This window comes from Conger conger, chromosome 15 (genome assembly GCF_963514075.1).
Source record: "Conger conger chromosome 15, fConCon1.1, whole genome shotgun sequence".
In the NCBI taxonomy this organism is placed as follows: domain Eukaryota; kingdom Metazoa; phylum Chordata; class Actinopteri; order Anguilliformes; family Congridae; genus Conger; species Conger conger.
In genome coordinates, this window is record NC_083774.1 from 7,915,244 (window position 1) to 7,925,753 (window position 10,510).

General features: G+C 46.3%; 1 protein-coding gene across 1 annotated transcript in view; it reads left to right on the forward strand.

Moving 5' to 3' along the window:
* The window catches only part of tdrd12 (tudor domain containing 12), a 29,765-nt gene extending 22,863 nt beyond the window's left edge, over positions 1-6,902 (forward strand). Inside the window, exons 26-34 of the mRNA XM_061222531.1 lie at positions 422-603; positions 907-1,114; positions 1,552-1,644; positions 2,175-2,356; positions 2,701-3,090; positions 3,609-3,722; positions 4,612-4,765; positions 5,238-5,337; positions 6,770-6,902. Coding sequence (XP_061078515.1) covers positions 422-603; positions 907-1,114; positions 1,552-1,644; positions 2,175-2,356; positions 2,701-3,090; positions 3,609-3,722; positions 4,612-4,765; positions 5,238-5,337; positions 6,770-6,849 — 1,503 coding nt within the window. The 3' untranslated portion in view covers positions 6,850-6,902. The remainder of the gene's footprint in view (positions 1-421; positions 604-906; positions 1,115-1,551; positions 1,645-2,174; positions 2,357-2,700; positions 3,091-3,608; positions 3,723-4,611; positions 4,766-5,237; positions 5,338-6,769) is intronic.
* The last annotated feature ends 3,608 nt before the right edge of the window (positions 6,903-10,510 follow it).

Below are 10,510 nucleotides of genomic sequence, written 5' to 3' on the forward strand. Positions count from 1 at the left end.
TATTGTGGCTACACCGGGATTAGAACCACCGACCTTGCGTGTCCCGGTCATTTACCTTAACCACTACGCTACAGGCCGCCCATATGTGCTTATGACCATCAGGAGCAGATAACCTGTAACTTAATCTGACAAGAGATTATATCGGTAATGTTCAAGGCCCAAATCCTTATCTTTGTTGTTCTTAGCGCTTGAAACTGTACTCCCCTCTAGGGCATGCACTTTGTTGTTCGTTGCATCTGTCAAATGCCTGTAATGTAATGCAATACAAGAACCCCGTCAGTCTCTTTTGTAGCTCTATTGAACTTCACCATGCAGATATACTGCATTTGTAACGTCGACTACCATGGAACTGTCTTAAATGCTTTCCAAGCTTCGTATTGTATTGAGTGGATATTTCCTCCCCTGGCCGGTGTGTTTACAGGTCGTGCCCTTGTACATAAAGAATGCCTCCTGTTACTACGGACGCATTGTGAGCAGGAAAGAGGGCTCGTACGAAAGTCTGGCGGCAGAGATGGTGGAGTACTACGCCACCGAGAAGTTCAACGCCAAGGAGGTGGTCGAAGGAGGGATCTATGGGATACTGGAGGATGGCGTCTATCACAGGTAGCGGAATGAACAACCTGCATTTCTTGCTCATGACTGGAGCTGTTGAGCTGATTCCCTGTGCAAATTGGCACACTGAACGTCACCGTTACTTTACCCCGAAGGGATTTTTTTTCAGCGGGTTAGTTAAGAAGCGTAGAAGGAATTACATTTGGGAATACTGGTTTGGAAGGCAGTTGGTGAGTTACTGAGTCACCGAGTTTCCCGTCCTGGCTCCTGGTCTCTGATTTGGAAGGCAGTTTTAGTGAGTCACTGAGTTCACGAGTTCACGAGTTCACGAGTTGCCCGTCCTGGCGCTGACAGGGTCCGGGTTCTGGCCATGCCGGATAAAGGCGAGCGGCTCTTCTGCAGCGTGAGCGTGTGCTTCCTGGACGAGGGGCGTGAACAGGAAGTGAAGGCCCACCAGCTGCTGACGCTGCCCGGCCGTCTGCACAGCCTGCCGCCCCAGGCCCTGGAGATCGTCGTGTGCCGGGCCAAGCCCATCGACGGGGAGGTGGACTGGAACCCGAAGGTCTCTTCCCCTCTCCCCGCTTCCAGCTGCTCCACTGCGCCGTTAAAGGCCCACAGACATTGTCCTAGTTCACACAAACACCCACAAATAAGTCCCAACCTGCCCCCAGAGCCCAACCCCCCGCTCTCTGTGGTCAGCTCTCTGTGGTCACATTTTGCGAAGTCATCTGACAACTCTGCAAACACATACTTCTTGTCACGTGGGAAATCGTTTTACTAACAGTTTGGCAAAATGGCAGTCAGACTCCAAAATATGCTTACTTCTACCAAAATCGCAAATGTTTTACTTGGATCAGTATGTAACCAAAAGCTCCAAGATGATGCGAAATGCTCAAAAACACAAAAAATGTGCATGTTTAGCGTCAACTAGGAAAACCCCCACCCTTCTCCCACTTTGAGGCAGAATACGTGTGATTGTATGACATCTTGCCTCAACAGGTCAACCGCTGCATCAGCCAGAAGATTAAAGGGGTGGAGCATCATGCCAAAATAGTTCTGAGCTTGGGCAACACCGTCTGGTTGGATCCAATGGTACGCTTTAACTGCTGGTTATTTTGAGCTGCAGTGACTGAGGGGTGATTAGCTCAAGTGGTAAGAGCAGTTGTCTGCCAGTCGGAGGGTTGCCGGTTTGATCCCCTGCCCGGGCTGTGTCGAAGTGTCCCTGAGCAAGACACCTAACCTCCAATTGCTCCTGACGAGCTGGTCAGTGCCTTGCATGGCAGCCAAACGCCGTTGGGGTGTGACTATGGGTGAATGAGAAGCATTAATTGTACAGCGCTTTGGATAAAGGCGCTATATAAATGCCAGCCATTTACCATTTATATGTTGCAGTGAATGGAGAAGTCCTGTTGCTGGCTTTATGACACGTTGCTCCATGGCTGTCATTCTGTAGTGACTGTTTTAGGGCTGCCATTATACACATGGAAACCAGAGGTTTACACCCGTTCACTAGCTGTTTTCAATGGTGCCTCATCCATAATGCAACATAAAGTTCTTCAGATCCGGCCATATTGATTGTAATACTGATGTTGCGTTTTGTCTTTCCGCATTGGCCCGTACAGGTTCGAATCACTCGTCTGCCCGGTCTGAAGACCTCCATAAATGAGTACAACGTGCGCTCTGAGATCCTGGCCACTGGGATGGGCTGCACTAACCCAGAACATCTGGAGCTCCTGAGGGCGCTGTGGCAGGAGGCATCTGCCTCTGCTTCCCCTGGTGCTGGAGAGCCCAGCCCCAACATGCAGTGAGTGCCCCAGACATGTACACAGGCCCTATGAAGATGAAGATAATTCATAGCGGCCGGGGACCAATGTAGGGTTAAGGGCCTTGTTCAAGGGCCCAACAGCTGTGCGCGACCACCAACCTTCCGGGTGCCAGTCATGTACCTTAACCACTAGGCTACAGGCTGCTCAGGTTGGTGGTTCAAGCCCCGGTGTAGACTGGATAAGATCAGTGCAGCTGTTGGGCCCAGGGGCGGATTGTTCCCTTGCTTAGCCTAATGAACTGCCAGTTGCTTCGGATAAAAGAATCAGCTCCATAAAATGATGTATTTCTATCATGATATGTGCTGTGTGTGTTGTTTGGCAGGTGGGAGGGCCCAGAAGCAGCCCAGGAGAGCAGGCTGGAGAGCACTGCGGAGGCCCTGGCAGACGGTCTGCAGTCAGGCCGAGAGGAGCTGGACGAACACCCTACTGAGAGCCCTCCTGGGGGCCCGGCACCTCCGCTGGACAGTGGGCCCCCGGCCCCCCTGGGGGCCTCTGCGACCAGGTCAGGGTCGGCACTGTGTCTGGGTGTTTCTGTGCAGAACGGGCCCCGTGCTGTCATTTTGGGGGCCCTGGAGTGTGAGCCGGGGCCCCCTGCCGTCACCTCCCTGGAGAGTGGGGTGCAAGAGAAGGGGTTAACAGCAGGGCCGTCCTGCAGCTCCAAAGCGCCCCCTGCAGGCCGTCCAGAAGAGGAGCGGCTCACCCAGACCACACAGTGAGTACTTCTGCTCTTCCCACAATGCAGTGCTTCTGAAAGCCTGTGTTTTTGTGCACTGGAGATACTCCCACTGTAAGTATGTGTGTGTGCTTGTGTGTGTAAATGGTAAATGGAATGCGTTTATATAGCGCTTTTATCCAAAGCTCTTTATAATCAATGCCTCTCATTCACCCATACATACACACGTGCTCACACACCAAAGGCGATAGGCTGCCATGCAAGGTACCGATCAGCTCGTCGGGAGCAGAGTGTGTGTGTTTGTTCCTTTCTGTCATCAGTTTGACTCCCACTGGGCACACTTTGCAGTTGGCCCGGTCCTTCATACAACTTTTTAGTGTAGCTGGTGTATAATGGTGCATATGGTTTATATTATGTTGTAATATATCCCAGGTTTTATTCTCATAAGAATAATAGATTAACACCAAATATTATGTGTACTGAACAGCTAGCCACCCCTCCTCCTTATCTCCACCGATGGGTCTGATGTTTGCAGTTTCTCATGTTGTCGTCCGCAGTTTCCACCCACACATCAAGTGGTATGAGAGGGAAGACTCTGTCATGCTGAACATAAAACTCCTGAACCCCACTGAGCAGAAGTGTGAATTCTCCTCTGATAGAGTGCTGTACAGGTGATCTTTTACATTCTACATTTTACAAATGCCTCAGTTCAACTGTGCCGCCTTGGGTTTCTTTCATTATGTTCATCTCCTACATGTTCCTTCAGAAGAGAATTTATAAATAACTACGGTACAGTGGTCCTCACTCCTGGTCCTGGAGAGCCGCAGGGTGTGCTGGGGTCCTCACTCCTGGTCCTGGAGAGCCGCAGGGTGTGCTGGCTTTTGTTGTTACTCAATTGATCAATGAAAGCATGTGGGGTTAGTCCCGTTGCGTGTGGGGTTAGTTGCGTGCGGGGTTAGTTCCGTTGCGTGCGGGGTTAGTCCCGTTGCGTGCGAGGTTAGTGCGGGGTTAGTCCCGTTGCGTGCGGGGTTAGTCCCGTTGTGTGTGAACAGTTGTGCGATTGGAAGAAACGGCCGCCCCACTCAGAGGAGTGCAATGACTCAGTGAGTAGGGGGGACCGACCCTGACCCTCTGTCTCCACGCCGACGCTCTGTCTCCACGCCGACGCTCTGTCTCCACGCCGACGCTCTGTCTCCACGCCGACGCTCTGTCTCCACGCCGACGCTCTGTCTCCACGCCGACGCTCTGTCTGCACGCTGAAGCTCTGTCTCCACCCTGACGCTCTCTCTCCACCCTGACGCTCTCTCTCCACCCTGACGCTGTGTCTCCACCCTGACGCTGTGTCTCCACCCTGACGCTCTGTCTCCACGCCGACGCTCTGTCTCCACGCCGACGCTCTGTCTCCACGCCGACGCTCTGTCTCCACGCCGACGCTCTGTCTCCACGCCGACGCTCTGTCTCCACGCCGACGCTCTGTCTCCACGCCGACGCTCTGTCTCCACGCCGACGCTCTGTCTCCACCCTGACGCTCTGTCTCCACCCTGACGCTCTCTCTCGCAGCGCCCGTGTCGGCGGCCGGCGTTACCGTGCCGACCTGCCGCTGAGCGGACGCATCGTGGCCGGCGCGTGCTCCTGGGAGGTGAGGGGCAGTGAGCCCGTGGTGCGGATGGTGAAGGAGCGGAACGGGGCCTGGAACACGCTGCTCACACAGAAGGTTCGTCGTTCTCCGCTCCTGCTCTTCCCATCGCGCTCGCTGCAGGAAACCCCGAGACTCTTAAAAATGTCAAACGGGTTTTCAGTCACTGTGATGTGGATCAGGGGCTCGGCGGTTGAAAATGAAAATGTAAAATACGTTGGTGTCGAATAAATATGGCAAGTGTCTTAACCGCTTGAGACCCAGTAAAAAAGAAAAAGAAAGTTAGTATTTTACATTGTTTTGACATGATATAAGTGTCTTGGATAAAAAAAAACATGTGCTCAGGGAAGCCAAATTGTTCTGTAAGGCATAAAAGTAATTCCCCGGATACGCACTGAACCAGTGCAAGAGGGCAGTGAAATCCCCAGCTGTCTTTGTCATATTCTGACAGTCTTCACTGTCATTCTGACCATCTCCCAAAATGGAGGAAGCATCAGAATGAACTGGGCTCATCTGTAATTAATTGATTTCACTGATTCTTTTCCGACAGAGCCCCTTCGTCACCTTTGACTTTGACCACTTTGAGGGGGACGAACCAGCCGTGGAGAACATGGCTTCTGAAACTAAACCTTTCCCAGTTGGTGAAAAGGGTATGTTTTTGGGTGTCACTGAATTCTGCTTGCACACGTTTACTTCCTCTGGTGGCTATGATATGTAAACAACACGAGCGTTACTCCGACTGCTATATAATGTTATATAATATGACCATCTTTGATGCTGAAGATATTCTGTCTCGCAAGGCGTTTGGCTCGGTGTCTTCCACTTCAAAGGCTGGCAATGGGAGGCGCTGAAATTGTAATGACACTGCATTGGCTAACGGCCAACGTAACTGATGTAACCCAGAGCAAAACCATTGCCCGTATATGGATTTTTGGAGCAAAGGAAAGGGACATTTTTTTTCTTTTTTCTCCCATAGACTGTCTAGAAAATACTCACAAAACATGGAAATGTTTGACTTCTGAGCCCTATTCTCTATGAGTGTAGATGTTGGGTGTGTCTCCTTTGTTGATTAATGTATGTGTTGGTGCAGAGGCTGCTGGTTTCATTTGTATACTAATTGCATGAAGACACAAAACTACTGTACGTGCTGTGCTTTTTCATGTTGAAAGCCTCAATCACACATTCTGCTCAATGCAGGCTCTGTCCTACCTTGATTATCAGTTTGTGAGATTGACGTATGAATCTACGGTTAAGTTTCTACCGAAATGTACGCGTTTCTGTAAAGTGCTAATCACTGTGTGTTTTAATCCACTATCGTTATGCAAATATTCTGAAGAGGGCACAAAAAGATCTTTTAAATGAGTTCCATATTTTCATGATTTATTTAAAAAATCTGCTTCCATCTCCCTGTCTTGCATCTTCTCTTTATCGATACGCCCACTGTTCCACCTTGGCCAAACGTGTGAAACTTTTTTTTTGCGATATTTCAAGTGTTTCCACTCTAGGTTTAATTATGCACAAATGATGAATTTGCATAAAAGCGGTTGGATGGAAGCCTCTTACCGGGGATGGCTTTGATCCAGTAGGTGGCAGCAGACATGACCTCCTCTTGACGATGTCTGAGGCACTAATTTCCATTTTATTTTGGTGTAACAACCACTTACAAAGGCTCAGAGCTCACTTGTATAAAGGGTTTAGAAAGCCCATTGTTATCTTTCGCTTTGTTGTTCCTAAAATGATGTTTGCCTGAAATCGGCGTGGACTCTATTGCCAGTTTCGAGGAGAATCTTTAGAATACCTGGTTTATAATCGCAAGCTTGTGCAATTTGTGTGGGAATAACTTTACTACACTGAATATGGTATATGTCTCAAACACAGATTCTCTTTTCTCATTGTAAATGTGTGGGAACTGGCAATGACTGTGTCAATGACTGCTGTAAATTACTGTGTGGTGTAAATGACTGTGTCAATGACTACTGTAAATGACTGTGTGGTGTAAATGACTGTGTGCTGTAAATGACTGTGTAAATAACTACTGTAAATGACTGTGTGCTGTAAATGACTTTCTCATTGTGTGTGCAGGTCGCTGCTTTGTGGAGTCCACTGGAGAAGACGGCTGCTATGTGAGATCAGACTGTGACAGTGAAACTGACAGTGACTGAATGGTAAAACCTCACCTTTTCAGACGTCTTGAAGCATTTCTTTTTGTTTTTTTTTTGTTTTTATATCACTGTACATTCCTTAAAAAAAATCTACTTCATACCATTGGGCGCCCTAAACTTTGTGCCTTAAAGCACTCTCAGTAAGTGTGATGTTGGCAGCCATGTTGTGTTGTCTTTCAGTCACATGGGATATGTTACATGTCTTTGGTAATGCCCAAGCTCAAGGGTGTGCAAACATGGTCTCAAGGTGAGTGAGAGGCACTGTGTTTGAATGCTGAATGCTGGCATTCATTTAATCCACAATTGTAAGAGGTTGTTAACTGTTCTTTATTAGACGTTTATGTACCCTCAAAATTATTCACACCCTGGACAAAATGAACAAAGGATACTAAAGAAACTGTTGAGCGACATTTTCTTTGAAGTTGTTACATGTCATTTGGCTGAGGCTTTTATCCAAAGCGACTTACAGTTGATTAGAATAAGCAGGAGAAAATTTTGGGGATCGTATGTATGAAAATCCGTCGTTTTGGGGGAAAAAACAAAGGATAAGAAATTTACGATAGGAATACCGAAATGTTCTTCATGAGGCTCATTGTCTTGCTGCAGAAGAGCGGCCCAATATCTGCTCGTCTCTGTGTTCATGATCCCACAATAAGAAAGAGACCGGGCTAAAATGGGATTCATGGAAAAGCAGCAACCCACTGCTAAACAAGACACATCAGTGCCTGTCTCTTATGGATCACGCTACTGTAGCTGGAATGTGAGGAAGTTACACTCAGTGAGCACTTTATTAGGTATTTATTAGACTTCTACTGCTGTAGCCTGTCCACTTAGTTATGATGCATTGTGTGTTCAGAGATGCTCTTCTGCATACCACTGTTGTAATGTGTGGTTATTTGCATGACTGTCGTCTTCCTGTCAGCTTTGACCACTCTAGGCCATTCTCCTCTGACGTCTCTCATTAACAAGGCGTTTCTGTCCGCAGAACTGCTGCTCACTGGATTTTATTTTAGTTTCTTGCGCCATTCTTTGTATACTCGAGAGACTAGTGTGTGTGAAAATCCCATGTCTCTCTCCCGATCAGCTCAATTTGAGCAACCTTAAACTGTGCAGAAATGAACCATAATGAATCTGTGTTATATCTGCATTTATTTGCTTTGCCGTTGACTTGAGATTTAAACAACAACTTTCCATTATTGAAGGAACCGTGAACACTGCTATTATGAGACCATTCTTCAGGAGAATGGTCATCTGTCTGTGAGCGTGATTGGGTTATGCAGCAAGACTGTGATCCAAAACACAACGTTTCCCTTTAGAAAGGGTGAATACTTTTTTTACAGCAATGTATGTATGACATATTCTTCATGGACCCTCACTTCCCAAAAATAACCCAACTGAATCCTCTTCTCTCCTGATTTAGAGGGTTGGTGAATATATCCAGGGGATCTTTGACTATTCCTCCATCTAGACGATTTCAGTACTTGTGGACTGCAATTTTTGATTGAAACGACACATTTTCTGTAAAATTGTTGATATTTAACCATTGTAGTAATCTTGTGTTGACTGAGGTACGCTTGGTATCGTTGACTTTCTGATGGTTGCAGTCAAGTCTGTGGACACCAGGTTTTTTGGTACTTGTTTGAGTTAATGATTTCTTTCATCTTAAAGGAATAGTCTTTTTGAGGAATTAGCTTTTTGGAAAACCCATAGGATGCTATTTATTTCTGTTGGATTTTTTATTTGAAGGGCTGTGATTAATTGCAGGGCAGCATGCTCTTTTACAGCAACAACCTGTTAAAGGTGAGCTGAAGATTCTCCTTTTTTTCAGTCAAGTTAGTGCTGCTCTAACTTCCATTTCAGCTTGTCTTCGACACCCCCAAACGACGTACATAAGTGCTCATCAAGGTCATGAGATCAAACTACAGAACAGGTTGTAAATTAGGGTGGCAGTTGAGTCTTTACAGCCCCAGATTTATTTTTTATTTTATTTTTTTATTGATTTGTCCCATTTTCTCAACTTAGTAGCCAATTGTACCCTGTCTATTCCAATTGCACCCTGTCTATTCCAATTGCCTGTGTCTTAGCTACAATACAATACATTACATTAGTCATTTAGCAGACGGTCTTATCCAGAGTGACGTACAATAAACTGCAAATCAGAACCAGGAACAAGTGCGTTGTAGCTAGGGATGCACCGGATAATTTCAGAATTTCCTTTTCATGTAAAGTCTGCCGCTTCGAGTGGAAATCCCCCTAAAGTTTGCTTTGAAGGGCAGCCCTCAAAATGGCAACACCATTGGTCAGAATGTACAGCGGAGTGGAGTGCATATGTATTTGGACAGTGACACGGTTTTTGTTTGAGGTTTAAGTACGGACAGTCCGCTTTAATGTGCGGATGTTTACATCCATGCGGGGCGATCCCTGTAGGAATCAAAGCCCTTACATGTCTTGTAAGAATGTTTTAACACAAAAATCTTACCTATTGTACCTTTAACAAATTCAGAAAAATATGTTTTGAAATGGCATTGCAAGCAGGCGCGTGATGTTATCCAGCCTTTTAGGCTGACTTTGTTTGCCTGAACTAGCTTCTCTCCCCTGTACACGCTTTAGTGGAGGTTAATGCAGTTCATGTGATAATCAGCACATTTCTATTGCTTTGCTGGTAAATGCCAAATAATTCATTGTTTAAAAGTTTGCATGTTGTGGGTGATGCCTTTGTTTTATGATGAGTTTGGATGTTTCAAGTACTATCGGTTGTATTTGTACATTTGTCCTATCATTTATTGCATGCCTGCTTTTCACTTGGTCCGTTTGGACGCTTAGTTTTGGAGAATTATTGGTCATTTGGCTGATGTACACGCCTCTTATTTTTTATCATTGCATTGAAGTTTGATTTTTGTAAGTTGGATTTTTTTTTTGGTTAATTAATGCAGTGATACAGCATGGTTGGATTGTTTTGTTATGCATGCATGGAATTTGTACATTAAAAATGATTAACAAAAATGCTTTACAAATGTAGTGTTGTGTCGGGGAAGTGAGAATTAAGTAAAATATGGTTTAATTTCTGAATCCAGCAGCTTCAACAGCTGCCACCCTCCTTTAATGTTTGGCACTCTAAATACTGAGCACAAGCGCCTCAACTGTTCAATCTCCTCACTTAACCAACATGAAAAATAAATGTGTTCGGTTTCATTTTTCGGGACCGAAAGGGGCCCTAATTTTGGTTGGTTGGATACCAGGCCTTTTTATTTTTTATTATTTTTTTGTTAAAGCTGGGTTAGGTGATCTTTGGGGCGTGAGCAGAATCTGGGCAGAAGAAGAAAGATTTTGAATGTATACAGAGGTGAAAATCTCATCCCCTCCTCTCTGGGATATACTCCACTATTTTTATAGGATACCAGGTAAGCCCGCCTCCCAACTGAGAGCTGCCCTCATTGGATTTTAGCTACTGGGAGCAATGAAAAACGTAAGTCCCTGAAAATCTGTCCTGGGACAGTCACAGATCTCAGACCCCTACTCCAGCTTTAGTGAAGATGTTGATGTAAATGGTTTATCGAAAGCGCTGTACAATTGATGCTTCTCATTCACCCATTCATACACACACTCACACACCAATGGCAATTGGCTGCCATGCAAGGCACCGGAGCATTTAGGGGTTAGG